This window comes from Phyllostomus hastatus, unplaced genomic scaffold (genome assembly GCF_019186645.2).
Source record: "Phyllostomus hastatus isolate PE091 unplaced genomic scaffold, TTU_PhHast_1.1 phas_contig_196, whole genome shotgun sequence".
NCBI lineage: Eukaryota > Metazoa > Chordata > Mammalia > Chiroptera > Phyllostomidae > Phyllostomus > Phyllostomus hastatus.
Window position 1 is genome coordinate 28133018 of NW_025333709.1, and position 16676 is coordinate 28149693.

Consider the following 16676-nt stretch of genomic DNA (forward strand, 5'->3'; position numbering starts at 1 on the left):
ACAGCACACAACCTGGACAACCACAGGTGGTCCACCACACCCGAAAATAAATCCACCACACCCAGAAATAAAAATTTAAATATAAATAAATACAGGGAGAGTTGTAATGATTAGCATGGTCAAATGTATAAAATGCATGTAAATGGAAGAAGATTTAAGGAAAGATGAGTGAAGAAAGAGTTGAAGTAAAAGGAAATAAATATTCAAGACATAATACTTATGTGTTATGCCTTTCTCCATTTAAGTTGGAAGAACCCAGGCATCTTATTCCAAAACATCACCAAAGATTGTCTTATCATCACATCAATGCTGTGTACCTCACCCTTCATATATATTTGGGGTCAGAGTTGCAGTAAAATGAAATAACTATTGAACACATCTATGACTTTCTTCTTTTAAGTCACAACAACTCAGACATCTTATTTTAAAGCATCACCAAAGACTGTCTTATCATCAAATCAAGGCTGTGTGACTCACCCTCCACACGTATTTGTGGGCATGATTTCCAAATTTTGGGACTAGAGTAGAATATAAGGATCAAATAAGCCACTGCCTTTATGATACAAAGGAGAAAACTGAAGACAGTAGGGACCTAACCAAGCACAACCCTGTTTATTAGCAAAACTGGGAATTAAGCTCTAGCTCTCCAGTTAATATTTCCTGCTACACCTGTGGGTTTAACAAACATAAGAATTCAGCTTATTTCTGAATTGTGATGAAAAATGCAGTAATATAGAAATTCATCTGCAATTCATCAAAAGTAACAGGCTACCCTTAAATGACAACAATCAACTTTGTACCACGCAGGAGATAGCCGACATACTCAAAATATCCAAATCAATAGTTATTGGTGAAAATGAAAAATGTGTCTTTTACTTTATGGAAAAAACCATGTGGACTTTCTGGCCAACCCAGTATTTACATATACAGTATTTTAAAGATCAGCTTCTCTCCACCAGTGAATACAAAAGTTATGTATTCTTTAGTTAATCTTTCTACACTATACACTCAGATCTATTTTCTTTGGACCTAAACATCTTAGCTAATTCAGCTCCCACCCCAAATATCAATGATTTGATTTATGTATATACAGAAAAAAAAATATTACCAGAATGCTAATATCCACCTTCTTTATTCTTAATGAGTATAAATCAACATTTTAAATTAAAACTTAACCTTTTCAGTATTTACTACCTCATTTCATCTCCACAATAATTCTATGGATAGTTATTATCAACAGGTAATGGAGTGCATTATTATTTTCCATTCTCCTCTCCTTCCTGTCAGAAAATTATGCTTTTTATTCCACTCACTTCTAACTGAGACATGTGACTTGAAATGCTCCTTCCTGCGAGAGGATTATACATCCCTGTCCCATTGAACTGTGTGGACCTGTGATTTGCTTTGACTAATGGAAATTATAGGATATGTGTCACTACTGAGCAGAAGTTTTAATGTCGGTGCGTGGTTCGCCGTGTATCTCTCGTCCTTCTGTCAGAAGACCAGCCATACTCAAACAGGAGCTACTCCCTTAGCTCACTTCCAGAGTGAATGTAGCATGGACAGACACATTATGATACGCAGCCTGAGCAAGAAATAAAAGGTGTCATAAGTCACTGAGATTTAAGACTATTTTATTACCACAGTGTACAATTTTTATTTCTATGTAAAATACTATGGTGCACTTAATAAACAGTAGCTCATTTATATTAATTGTTATGCCATATTTAACTTCAAAAAGTATATACTACTGGTACAGTTGTATGATTTCTTTTTACATACTTATATTTTTCTATAATAGTAATATCCTCATATTCAAAAAAACACATATTCATAGTGATTTATATTCCCCTTTCCTAGCTAGATCAGAGATAATGAAACTTGACCTCAGTGTTATTGCAAAGCTATCTTTCCTCATTGTTGGCAATAACAGACAAAATGCATTAAGGTAAACTTTTCTGTATCTTCCTTCTAAGCTTTTAATATTATCTTCAAACTATTCACTAATTACCTTGAATATCATATTGGTATTATTTTAGTTATTAAAAATTACTTCTCATAATTTTAAAAGTAGTTCATATAACATATCCCACATTCTCAATGTCTTTCGTAGGCTGAAAGATTTTTATAACATTTACTTATTGTGAGTAAGTGAGTTCTCTTTGGGGAAAACAATTATGATTTTTCATAACATTCTGAGAATGTCTAGACTCATGCTTAAGGACTTGTTTTCAACAATTTGAATACACATACTTTTATCATTAGTGTTAATACATTAGGCTCTGGAATGTGTGCCCTTACTGTTTATTTTAAAGATTGATGTTTTATCGTTATTCCCGCTGAGTGCCTATAATGCACCATTAAGTGCCTCCCCTGTTTCAGGACCTCTGTGCTAAATTCCTCCCACAGGCTCTATCATTTAATCCAGAGTAATTCCTTCAGATAAATAGTAAAATTCCTATTTTATAGATAAAAATAATGACAGAATTCCCAGGACATACACTATTAAATCATATAACCAGGATTTAGGACAATATTGATTTAGTTCGAGGACTTGTTTTGCTCTTTGCTTTGAATTTTCCACACCTCATTTTATCTTTATTAAACAAGGCAGGGTGGTTGGATTTGGAGTTTTCTAATTCATGAATACAGGCAAAAAGTCTGGTAAGTACTTTGAAATGCATTGGCATTGTGCATGGGTTGGATGCTTCGTCTCTGCCCTGGAGTTCTGAGTGGTTAAAATAATAAGCTCAAGGAATCACACACACTCTCCTTCTGATGAGAAAGATTTTCTAATGTGTGTGTTCAATGTTCAGTCCAATGCTTTAATGCTTTTATGGAGAAAATACTATGTACTACATATGTGCTAAGTGCTAAAATACCGATACATAAAATTGTATGATCTTTCCTAATAAAGAAGAAAACTAATCAAATGATACAGAAAACTGTCATAAAGATGCTTATCACAATATTACCTATGGTAGCCAAATTTTAAAGTTATAATAATAGCCTGTTTAGGTAAATTGTGATATATCCATATGATGCAATGGATATATGCATTCAGTTGATGATGATGAATTGTCAAATGTAAAATTATCTTTATAATTTCATGTTACATAAAATAATATATAACAGTTTACTTTTACTAAGACTGTTGCATACAATGACTAAAGATTTAAGGGGAAGCAGAATAAATACACTAAGTATGTTACAATAGTGGAGATATACGAACTTTTTTCTGTATATTCATAGTATACTATAATCTTTCTGTGTCATTTGGTAATATAAGTGCACAACAATGACTTAATTTGACATTAATACCTATTTTTCCTTTTATACTGTGAGACAGTGCTCTGAAGTAAATTTCTAATCATATAAATAAATAAATAAATACATGCATAAAGCCTTTATAGAGAGAAGCAGAGCTTTATAACCTGCCAAGCAATCAACAGCAGCAGTACTGGAAGTTAGCAATTCGATTCTCCTGCCTGCCTGGAGACAGAGCTGACTGCCAGCCCAGTTGCCAGCTCTCTGGAGGAGCCCTGTGTTTGCACCAGACACATAGTAAGTCAACCAATGCATATAAACTATTTTTTATACATAAGGTAAACATTCATCGAGTTTTACCAAGGATGGCCTGGTTTACACCTGTTTTCCTGGAGCAAATGTTAATGGCACCCTCCTTCACTGGCCAAGTGACTTAATGTGGATGATAAATTATACAGATACCCTGAATATAGTTAATATAAAGGTAACAATGAATGCCCTGGTTCTGACAGCTGGGGAAGACTCCTCCATTAATCTGCTCAGAGAAAGCAGGTGAAACTCCAAAGCCGGTTCTCATCAGTAATCTGTTGTTCACAATGAGGTAAATTGTGTTTATGAATGCACATCAGTTTATATAAGCATAGTAGATAAGTGACAAGTTCCAGGAAAGGAACATACCTGTTACATTGTTTCTCAGTAGAATATAACCTAATGTCAAACCCTATAAACACTAGCCTTCAAAGAGTAAGTGTAATAGCTGATTTTAGACCCAGATGTCAGAGAAAATAAAAGTAAAATAAGAAATTTAAGAAAAAAAAACACAAATTCTGTTATTTTCTTTTTGCCTTTATATTGTAGTTGCTGAATTCTTTTTTATGAAAACTTCTTTCTAGGGTTTCAGCTTGGAATCTTTTTATTATTTGTAAAGCTTGGTAGGAGAGTAAAATAAGTGGAAAAAGTGACACATAACAGAGTTACCAATTTCAACTTTTAGAGTTTTAGAGAAGTAAAGTATTATTCATTCAGTTTGGTGAATAATTTATTGACACAAGCAAATAGGGGACCCATCAGTGAACACACAGAGAGAAACACCTGGAAACTGAGGAGGGAAAAGACAGCCAAGCCAGGAAAAGTAAGAGGCAGTTCTCTACAATGTGTTTCCAATCTGTTCAGTGTGTACCTGTTCCAGGATGGTGATCACATTGCATCTCAGCTGATTACTTTATTTATTTACGGTCCTCTGTATGCTCCTTGAAGCCACGCAATGTTTTATCATTGACATCTAGTCCAGGGCCTGACAAATAGCAGGTGTACAAGAAAAAACAAAAACTAAACCCTGAATAAGTGAATACATGGAAATAATATGAAAGCTCATCTTGCTGTTTACAGTTAAAATTACAGCAATGAAAAAAACCTAAAAACTTTAGTATGAGCCCCTTAGTAAGAGAATTAAATTATCATAGCTTACCTAATATTAGCTTTTAAAACACAGTTTACTGATGCTACTGTGTTTTAAAAACTACAGAGTGATGAAAGCTGGTGAAGGGTTTAACTAAAGAACATTTTGCACAAGTCATGGCCACAGACAATAATATGGGGATTGGCTTTGGGAGGGGTAAGGGTGGGGCTGGATAGAGGTGAGGAAAGGAAGAAAATACAACAACTGTAACCGCATAAAAAAATAAAATCAAAATACAAATACCATAAGATCTCACCTATAATAGGAACCTAATGAACAAAACAAACAAATGAGCAAAATAGTATCAGAGGCTTAGAAACAAGGAACAGACTGACAGGGACACTGGGGAGGGGTTGTGGAAGGGGTAAAAGAGGAAAGAAAAGGAAGGGACTAGCTAAGAACCAGTGTAAATGACCCACAGACACAGACAACAGGGCAGGGATTGACTGTGGGGGTGGGGCAGGGGAGAGGAAGGGGGCAAAATTGGGACAACTATAAAAGAATAACAATAAAAAGAATTGTTATTAAGAATATGGTAGAAACAAATACACATTCATTAACCACCTGCACAGGGCGACAAGTTAGTCTGTAGAACACATGTCTGAGTAACACAAATGTAATCAAGCAAAAAAGCTACTTTCTGCTAGTCAATACGGCTATTTTATGGAACAAATAATTCTTACTCAAGACATTCTATTACATATGTTGGAAAGGTATTCTGATAATTATATACATCTAGGATGACTGATATGTGAACGATGCCCTTGTATGCAAGCAATTTACAAATTGTGCAGACATGAGTAATGGCTCTAGAAATGTGCCCAAAGATTTAAGTCTTTGGCCAGAGCCCTTGATTCTGGAAGACTTGAAGCTATTTGGAGAACCAAACCATATCCTGATCACACCAATATTAAATTATTTATATTAAACCCACATTAAAGAGAAAACCACAGGCTCAAAATGGCATCATTGTGCTAAAGCCCATTTTATCAAACCTAGTATAATCCCTAGACTAATGCTATTTCAACCTTTTCCTGAAATCTAATCTTAATCAACCAGTCTGCATTTTTTAGTCAATACCAATGAGGCAATCTGCTAAGTGACCCCTTACCATCCCTGCCAGAAAGTAGAGGCAATCTGCAGGATAAAACCCCTTGTGTTCCCCGCACCACCAAAAAGATGCCTTGGTCTACAAATAATACTCTTTTCTTTATAATTGTTCCTGCAAACCCTTCACCCTTTTCCCCTGAAATTCCTTCCCCTCTCCCCTCTGGTCACTGTCAGCCTATTCTCAATTTCAGTATCTTCGGTTATATATTGCTTGTTTGTTTGTTTTGTTGATTAGGTTCCTGTTAAAGGTGAGATCATATGTGTTGGGCTAGGGTGGGGAGAAAAGGCAGAAAACAGTGCTTGAACAACAATAAGAAAAATACTCTCTTTTCTTGTGTTAATAGCTCCCTAGCCTCACCCTTCTTTATATAAAAATCTTCCATTTTGTACAACCCTTCAAAGTAACTTTCAAGTTACTAGATGGGATGCTGCCCAATAGATAAATTGATTAATAGAGCCAATTACACCTTCAAAATTACTCCATTGTTTTGAATACCCATTATATTCCAATCATAAGCTTTCTGATCTGCTCAACCAGCTACAAATTGGAATGCATGGTCTATGTTAACCTTACTTCTATATATCTACTGCTTAGACCAGTCTCTACTACTCTGTTACTCATATATTTGTTACTTAATATATTTGTCTAAAAATAAGAAGTGTTAAATCTTTAAATACATTGTATCTGGGAGGAAAGGATCCCTAAAGTCCAGAAGCTCACCATTAAATGTAATTCTTTAGCCTTTAATAGTATGTTACCGTTTTAATGTCACATGTTAGATGACCAGAGTAAAGGATCTCCGAGAAGACAGATGTATATTGTTTTCAAAAGGCCTACCAAATTGTGAGACCATGCCTCGGGCCATGTAACGGCAGTGGTACCTCTTCATCTCTTTATTCTTCACTGACATTGACCCAAACTTACCCCAAGAAAGCTGAGAATACTCAAACTTTTCCCAGAGTTGCCTCCTCGGTATCTCTACTATAACTCATGGAGAATTCTGGGTAGAAATTATGTCATATTATTGTCTTGTTTATATCAATAAACATAACTTCTAGAGTTTATATTCAGTGGGAGCAGGGACCCTGCACCCTTTGTCCTGTGCATCTAGCCGGATACACTGTCATGTATGTTTTATACACACTGCACAGACACTATCACGGCAAGCATTTCATCTTGCTTACCACTATTTCTCCAGGGCTCAGATGTCTACTTAACACATAGTAGCCACTAAATGAATGCTGATGCTCAATAAATGTTTACTGAATGAATTAATAACTGTATTTCCTGAAACATGGGGCTTCAGCTGGATGAACTAGTTGAGTACTAACAGAATTAGATTCTGGGGTATGTAAAAGTAAGAAAATACCATGAATTGTCATTTGCATCCCACAGAGCACAAGAACAAGCTTCTGCTTGAATAAGCCTGGTGATAAGGCATCCTTCATTTTATTACAGAGCATTTGTATTAAAAGAAAAATCCCTTCACATAGTTTTTGCTAATTGGTTCTGGTTCATCTCTTTTATGTGGACATAACAAATTCAACTATGATTTTATATAGTATCCTTAAAAATAAATAGCCATTTGATTCCTCAATAAAACATACTTAAATCCCAAAATTCTTCCTTTTAATGCTTTATCTTATGGTGATTTTTAGAGATCAAGTATGCCAGTTTGTTAGTTTTTACCAAAACAATTATTGTACTGTACATGATATTTCAGATTATGTGAAAGATACACAATAGATTTTTATACTTACTGTCCTTCTATCAATTGCACTCCCCTCCCATCCCTTTCTCTTCTGTCTCTCCTTCCTTGCTTGTTGTTTCCTTCACCCATAGTCATGTTATTCGGTCTGGCTTACACTTGTAACCTCACAGGTGTGGTGGTTTAGAATGCACACTCTGGGCCTAGAACTATGGATTCGGGTGTCGGATTCAGCAAGATGATCTTTAGTAAGTTCCTAAAAATCATGATGCTCCAGTCTTCCCAGTTGTAACATGGGGAGGATAATAGTATTTAGGTTTGATTCTCCCGTTATATTTGCTTGGTAAATTTGCTAGGTATAACTTCTAGGCTGGACATTTGATTTTAGAATTTGGGAGACATTTTGCCCATAGTCTTCTGGTAGTGCTGTGAGAAATCTCAATACTCTATACTTCTCTTTCCTTGACTGGGATCTATTCCATCAGCTCCCCTATCCTTAAAACTTTAGATTCTCCTGTTTATCCTTGAGGTCCTAAAGATATATGTCCTTATTTTAACTATAAGATGCTTCATTTTGATTACCATAAGTTTAGGTCTTTGCAGTGAGTTAAGCTCCATGTATATAGTAGTCACATCTAGACCATTCAACACCACAAACCTAGCATTTGAAGGCACTCAATAAATGTTTGTTGTAAAAGAATAATCCATCTCAAATCCAACAGATATTAATGCACAAGAACCCAATGACTTTGCTTTATTGCACTTAAAACCACTGTAAAGAGGATAAATAATTCTAGAATCAAGGTAATTCCACAGACTATTTGTTATTATGTCTTTTTAGCTATAAGTTTCAGTGCTATGTTTTTTCCATAAATGTTTAGTCTTGATCTTGAAATAATATGGAAAGATACATATTATTTTTATTTTTCACAAATAAGAACTCTCTGCCTCAAAAACTTTCCTGAAATCAGCCTGGTAGGAAATGGTAGAGCTGAAACCAGAATTTACAACAGATTATGAAGTCTGGGATTCTCTACTGGTACCATTCATATATGTAAATTATCTCCTGATGTCAATATATTCAATTTGTACTCACTTGTCCCCATTACCCCGCAGCAGTGATTTATCATATTTTGATAATATTGAGTAATTTGTTCAGTTTTGTACCCTGTTATGTCTCCTCTCCTTTGGGACTATATCTTTGTTATTTTCTTAGCCACATTTCAACCATCTTAATATAAATATACAATATTAAATTTGTCTATTTAATGTTTGAATTAAATGTCAAACATTTTCTTTCATTGTTTAGTCAAAAGCATGTTCCTCAAAGTAAATTATAAAATTTTAATACAGGTATACTTAAAAGACTATATACACAAGGGATTTGTGAATTATAGCACTTGAATTTTACCTTTAAAATCATTTTGTCTGTTTTTTTCAATATTTAATTATCATGGAACATCATATTTAGCTATTTTGTCCTCAAGTTTGCATGGTAATCATCAGTATACATTAGAAAATTAAGAAAAAGTCTAGATGACTAAAGTAAAAACCATTCATTCACAACTGCCTCAGCAAAATATATTACTGAAATTGCTTTACATTATATACTTTATAAAACAAGTGTATTTGGATATTTTTATTTGGACAATTGAATGCTGTAGTTACCAATTCATGAAATTGTTTTTAAAAATCAAAACAAATGACTTTTCTTGATCTCTTTCGAAATATATCTTCTTAGCCAAAACTTATCATAAATCACTTTTTTAGAACAGCTAAAATACCAAAACAATTTTCAACTCTTTAAAAAAATTGATTACAATTCATTTTTTCCCCAACATTACAAATTAGTCAAATCAAGCTTAAGAGATTTTAAGTAACTTGTCAAGATGCCATAGAGCCTTGAGGAGAATGAAACACAGAAGCCATGACTACAGCTTCAGTTATAACAATGAGATCAGTCTTCATAGTCCAGCAACATAAAAATCAATATTCTGTCTCTCCTTTGTGCTCTTGATGGAAACTAATGAGGAAACAAGCTCTTGTCTCTGCTGAGATGTAAGAAATAAGAGTTTCCAATTTGATAAATCTCAAAATAGATGACTTTGATTATTTACTTTAGAAACCAGCATAAGACAACACAATTCTTATAAACAGAACCATCTACAGTTAGTTTGGGAAAGGTTCCTCAAAAGAAGAAGGAGGGAAGAAAGAAGTATAAATGTAGCTGATTTATATGTTTACATCAATCATCTCCACTAAATATTAAAAAAAAGTTCACCAACATACTGTAACTACCTTCAAAAAGTTAAGATACACATTCTCATAATTGAGGACCTAAGAGTTCATTGTAATTACAACATCTAGCTTTATTGTTTAGGTCTTTATCCACTGTCTAGAATAATGCAGATGGTCTATAGCACTACAATAAAATGAATACTTATCGATTTGAACTGCACACCTCCTCTGTCTCACTTCTTCATACAAATGCTACAGAATGTACATGGAATTTCCAATTAGAATTTCCCTCTTGAAAACTACTAAGAAAAGTCACTGAAACAATTGTTGAGTTATTTGCTGTTTCAGTTCAGATCTTGGACATACTGCATGTGAAAAGTTGAAGGGCTCATTAATGACCTACTACTGTCTTTAATTTCCATGATAAAGAAACTCTCCGAGGTTAGGACTCTTGACACATAAAATCATCTTCAGACTGCCAGAACCCACCTCTGTCCACCACAACAGACAACTTTTTAAATTCTGAGCAGCTTGAAGAGCTTTCTCGAACCAGTTGTGACAATCATAATGTAAGTATTGTCAAAAACAAAAGATACTGTTTAAAACGAAACAACTCTCTGTGCCCTTTAGTAAGCAGCTTGTCTATTAGCTTGCAAAGGAAACTTACATTTATAATAATAAAAGAGAATACAGGTTATCTCAGAAAACCACTGGGTAAATCTGCTTTTATTTATGAGAACACTGATTCATTTCTAATATTATGAAAATGCATGAGAACACTGATACATATTTTTTTTCAAAATTTGTCCTATAATTTTTTCATAATATAGTCAAAGAAATAAGCCATTTTGACACAACTTATATGTAATATAAGCCATTATGACACAACTTATATATAATTAACCAAGTAGTATGTTTGTGCCCAGAACATTTAAGTTTCTATAGAAAAAAGGTAAATAAACTAAAACTCTAATACTTAAAAAAGCATTAGGTGTCAAACATTTTCTGTCATTTCTAATATTACTTAGCAAACTTCACTCCACTCTCCATTTTCCAAGAGAAAATATAGTTGTTTTATCTGCTGGTATTGACAACAATATTCACTCTTGATATATACTAAAATGAATCATAATAATAACTCATTTTTATAATGATGCAAGTAGTTATAAAGGTATGCTTCCATCTGCATATCAGTTGCATTTTACTCTTAAATTCTAAGCAGAAACACATCATACAATAATATAATTTTAAATGTATTTTTAATAAAACACATTATACAATATTAGTAGTATGTCCAAGACCTTTACAGTGTCTATGTCTTAATTAACATATTTTAACTTTGTTCATGAGCAACTCCTGTAGCCAGATGCAATACCTATGCAACTTATTTTTTTAACGTGATTTAAAAGTTTTATTGAAAGGCACTACAACCCAAGCAGGCCAAGTCTTGTTCCTGTTAAATTGGGGGTTTGGAGTTGGAGGCTTGGGATTGGTAACCTCTCTCTCTCTCTCTCTCTTTCTCACACACACAAATATGCACACACACACAGAGCCAGGACAATATTTATATCACCATACAATTTTTATCAATTTTTATTTTATTGTAGACAACCAATGAAAATAAAAATCACTGAAATTTGGCTTAATAAAATACATTGTTATTTTTAACATAAATATAACATATGATCCTGATAGATTTTAGCTATATTTATAATTTTTTTGATGTGAACTTTTTTTTCCAGAATAGCAAAAAAAAAAAAAGAAGAAGGGGGAGGGTTAAGGAAAACAACATTAGCATTAGAAAAGCATCATACATACCATGCTATGAAACTTGTTAGTTTCTAAAATAACTTTTTCTTTAAAATGAAGAATCATCAGGAAGTCCATCAATGACATTCATCTACTAAATTTAGTATCAAAACCGTTTCTACTCTTCTTTCCCAGTAACTGAGCCTGGACTAGTTTTGACTGTGTTTCAAGTCAAAAACAACCGAAATAACCTCCATGCTTCACACATAGGTTCATTGCTTTCTATCTGAAAATGGGTAAACTTAATCAGAAAAGAAGATGATTGCAAAATATCACAGGTGAACCTGGGAAAATGTAAATTGCTTAACTTAGAATGATTTTTGAAGGAAAGAGAAACGAAGGGGAGGGGGCAGATACCAAAGAGTAGTTTCAAGTCCGTGCATTCACTCACCAGTTTCCCAGGTGCAGGGTGAGTAACAAGAACACCAGCCGCACCCCTCTACTTTGACTCCACAGGAGAAAAGGGGAGAAGCGAAAAGCTTTCCGAGGACCCATCGGGATCGCTTTTACTGCTCAAGTCTCCAAGCCAGGACTTTTTCTCCCACCTCAGCCGCAGCCGCAGCCCGGTGTGTGAGTACCAGAGAGTGTGGGAAGGCGATACACCTCCCGCCCAGGTGGGATGCGACTCCCCGCGGAATTGATCAGGGGAGCCAATCGGACCGGGAGGATGCTGGCATAAATTCTCGGAAAAAACATACGGGCCAATCAATGGCCCCAAGGGGCGGGTCTCCCCCTACTAGAAATCAAGCCCAGTAGGGAAAAGGGCTCTCGGTCTTTCTGAAAGAAAAACAAACGTCTTCTCCCTTGCAGCCTTTGGGAAACGTTTGAGTGGCCTTGACAGATTCCCTCCCCAGGGAAAAGAGGTCTCCCTCTTTCTCCTGCCCTCCCCTGCTGCCCTACTCTATTTGGGGGCCACTGTCTCCTTCCTCTCCCGCGTTTGGATTCTGAATTCGTCTTCAGAGACTCGTGGGAAGATTGCAGTACCTAATTGGTTTTCCCCAGGCTCACGAAGGTTCTGTTAATTTTTGTTAATTATCATTCGTTTTGAGTGTGAGGAGGTGTCTCACTTCTCTTTGCAGCCCCGGAACCTGGCACAACGCCGGGAAAAATGGTGCTTGGAAGATAGATGGTGAATATATAACCGAATGAATGAATTGGGCGTGCTCGGTGCATTCCTATAATCGGGTTTCCGAACTCCCTTTCCCTGTCTTTATGGGTGAGATGATTTGCAGTCTCCTCTCTCCGAGTACCAGAAGATGATACTAAAGAATAATGCCAGGCAAGAACTATCTCATTTCACAAAACAATAAAAATCCAATTTGAAAAACGCCTTATGAGCCATAGGAGTTGTAGACCTAGCACACTGGTAATTCCTGTTCTGTTCTCCCTCCCCAACTGCCTGTGCATTTGTTGAGCTCCACTGTTTGGTACCTAACTTCGGAGGCTCTGCTTTGAGTTTGCAGCAGAGCTCAACAGTTGCCATGGCAACCAGAAAGCCTCTGGCAGCTTGAACAACTGTGCAGGCGAAGACAGTGATGGTGGTGGAAACAGGCTAGCTCTGCCGAGCCATCTTCTACCTTTATGCCTTCCCAAATCCCTGCTTCCCACCAATGACGCCTAGGGTTGGGGTCTTCAGGGTTCTCATTAATCACCCGCAACCACGTGTAATGGGCCAGATTCAAGGGTGAACTGCAATTTACCACATAGTTAACTGAGAGCATTTGTCTCCTTGCAAACTGTTCAAGGCAGAAGTAATAGTGTTTGTGCAAGAAGGTAAGGTAACTGTTGCTCTCCTACCTTCTGAAATCACTTACAGGGACTGGACGGTGGTAACAAGGTTACAGGTATTTTCTTGCCCAGGATAACAGATGGTACAATGTTGGGCTTTTCTTCCCGCTCTTTGATTGATTCTCCATCTTTTTTAGTCTCCTCTGAAAATAGTTATTGACTTCCTTGTTATTCTTCTACTAAACATTAATTAGGTAGCATTATTCTCTTCCACAAAGCATATTAGTCAAGGTAGCTAATTCCAAATAATTTATATAACAATAAAGGTCCATTATAATTGATTCTGAGGTGAATAAATGTAGTTAAAAGTTGATGTCAATATAAATCTGGATAGTTTCTTTTCTAATTTTTTCTGTTTCAATTAAGAATGTGCTTTGGATAACTATTTAACTGTTTCATTGGAAGGACACATTAATTCACTGATCTGATTAGCCAGTGAACTAGGAATTCATTCACTAGAAGTATGAAGCGAATAGTAAATACTTATCTAGTTACTCTTTGCATTTTGGTAAAGTTAGGTAAGATTTTTTCATATATTATGGGGAATATGATTCTGTACAGTGTTATACAATAGTAGCTGATGGTTCTCACACCAAAAATATGAAGATTTTACCCTTATTGTTTTCATATGTAACTGAAAGATACTGAAAACAGTTAAGGGGGACTGATGGAAAGGAAAGGTGAAAGATATATCACCTTGGGTAGTTCCATGTTGCCTGTTTATTTTTGTAAACCAGTTACATTGAATCTTTTCATCTCACAACACACATAAATTAATTACTAAATTGTGTGGCACATGAAAAATATATTTTTGCTGATCTGACAAAAAATAGATATACGTTTTGAGTCATTCACACCAGGTGGCTATTGTTGTGTTGGCTATTGTCATTTTTTATTTTGACAGTCTAAGAGAAAAAAAGTCAGTGCTCCTGCCTAAATAGTCAAGTATTACATATTTTAAAAAGCATTTGTGGCACACCAGTTAAAAATTGTTGTTGTAAATGATAAAGAGCTGGAGTAATTTTTGGACTGGAAAAATCCCTGCTTTTTTGAAAATCTAGTTTTTTTTGCCAATTTTGTGAACTATTTTCCAATTTATTTCATTCCTTTCTTTTAAGCCCTTTCATCAGACTATTTTTATGTCTCCCTCTTTGATATTTCTCTTCCTTTTTATAATATATGTCTCCTGGGAAACTGATCTTATTCTGCCATCATAGTTAATTATAATTCCTTGCAAATGGTGTGAAAGGGATCTAAGCCCTCAGGAACCCGAAGAAGGAATGATGATTTGGTATATCATACATGTCTTGACCTCGACAGCCTATCTCATTTGAGTTAATAAACCAGCTGTGTGGGGGTTGGGGAAGAAGGATGCCATATGAGTTCTGCAAAAAGCTAAGCAGGTAGTCTGTGCACACCAAACAAACCATAGTGTCTCAAAGAGGAATGCTCATAGGAAAAGAGTTCTGGTGCTTTACACTGTCCATCTTTAGAAGGCCAGAAGTTGCTTACCAAGAAGGACCTGGAGAAAGCTCCTTCTGTTTCACTGTGGCAGTGGGTTCCAATTATAGGCAATTTGACATCATGTATCAACATCAAAAGATACTTTTAGTTGTCACACTTTGGGGGTGGGCTAATCTACTGGCATCTAGTGGGGGCAGTCCAGATTATCAAATGCAAATGATGGCTGTCCCGCAAGAAAGAATTATAGGGTTCAAACTGTCAATAGTACCAAGGTTGGAAAGCCTTGCATTAAATGGGTAGCCAGATTTGAATGTACCTAAGGATTTCCTTATATTGTCATTGAACTCACTGTTAACCTCCTCCATTCTTTGACAGGCTGAGCCATAACCATTATCCACCAGTTTTATATCTAGCTGTAATGATTATCCACTCATAGTGTACTGCAATTTTGTTTTTTTCTCTTCAAAATTTGCCCAGGTGTCACCTTAGAACAAAATGCTAAGGGTACCCTATTAAAAATTAAAAGTCATGGACTTCTCCCAGATCTAACAAATTAGAATTTTTAACAAGAATTTCTGCCAATTATCGTGTCTCAGAAAGTTTCAGAACTATTGTGTAATACTCATCTCATACAATGACCAGTGAGACAGCAACCTGATTGTGAATGCCCTGCCCTGGCCCCAGCGAAGGTGGATTTTGACATGATTCATCAGTCCATTGTTAACTTATGCATTCAGAATATTAACTAAGAAAATGTGGTGTCAGACAATATGCCTGGCATTAGAAACATAATAATGAAAAGATTTACCACTTTGTTCCTCAGTGTCTTGATGTATAAAAAGGATGAGAATTATAGTTTCTAGAGTTGTTTTAAAGAATTAACCAGATTAATACATGAAGACCACTTAAAACAGATGTGTGTAACAGAAATTACTCAAAAAATGTTACTTGCCATTATTATGAACTCATTCAGAGGAGGTTTCAAATATAATGTATTCACTCTAACCCTTAGTACAGTACCTGAAGCAGAATAATACTTCTAGAATGTACAGTCTCATAGGAGGATGGAGGGGATTAGGAGACACTGATGTTCTCAGGCCCCCTCAACATTATCCTGATCATGTTGACCTCAGAACAAGAGGATGTTTGAGTCGTGTTCTCATTCTCCCAGTGCTCTTCTCTTCCTAAGGCAGCAAACTCTATACTTCAGTCAAACCAACAACTGAGGTTCCTAAACTCATCACTCACTGTAATGCTGCATTGTCTTGCCCTGCTGCTCCCTCAGCTTAGCAGACCCTTACTGCTTCTTCATCTACTTCACTCTCTTCTCTCTTCCTGATTAAGTTTAGGGTAACTTTATTTTTTTCCCAAAAAGCTTTTATTGATTGCTCACTGCATGCTGGTTGTGATATAGTCTGTCTTATAATAATAACTTATTGTGTTCATTATGTGTCACCAGGCATTATTCTTAATGGTTCCAAATTATAGAGGCATATAGTTCTCTATCCACTTAAAACTACCACTTTATATTTACATTATAGAACATACTCTCATTTTTTGAAACTGCCTGTATTTCTACTCAAACTCTCAGTTCTGTGTTTTTAAATTTTATATATTAAAGACTTATAGTGCTTATATATATCTAATATATAGATATAGATACATACACATTTGTGTATATGTATGTATATATGTTATAGTATATGTATATTATATCTTTAATATTATTATAGTATGTGCATATTTAATATTATGTGTATATTTGACTAATACCTTTCTCTTCCTAGAACACAACATCATAAAAGCAGGGGTTTCATTTGTATACAACACCC

General features: G+C 35.4%; 1 protein-coding gene across 2 annotated transcripts in view; it reads right to left on the bottom strand.

Annotated features, from left to right (window-relative positions):
- GABRG1 (gamma-aminobutyric acid type A receptor subunit gamma1) overlaps positions 1 to 12185 on the bottom strand; it is a 57872-nt gene extending 45687 nt beyond the window's left edge. For both annotated transcript variants that reach the window (XM_045834702.1, XM_045834703.1), the window contains exon 1: positions 11984 to 12185. In XM_045834702.1, coding sequence (XP_045690658.1) covers positions 11984 to 12087 — 104 coding nt within the window. In that variant the 5' untranslated portion in view covers positions 12088 to 12185. The remainder of the gene's footprint in view (positions 1 to 11983) is intronic.
- Positions 12186 to 16676: the final 4491 nt, after the last annotated feature.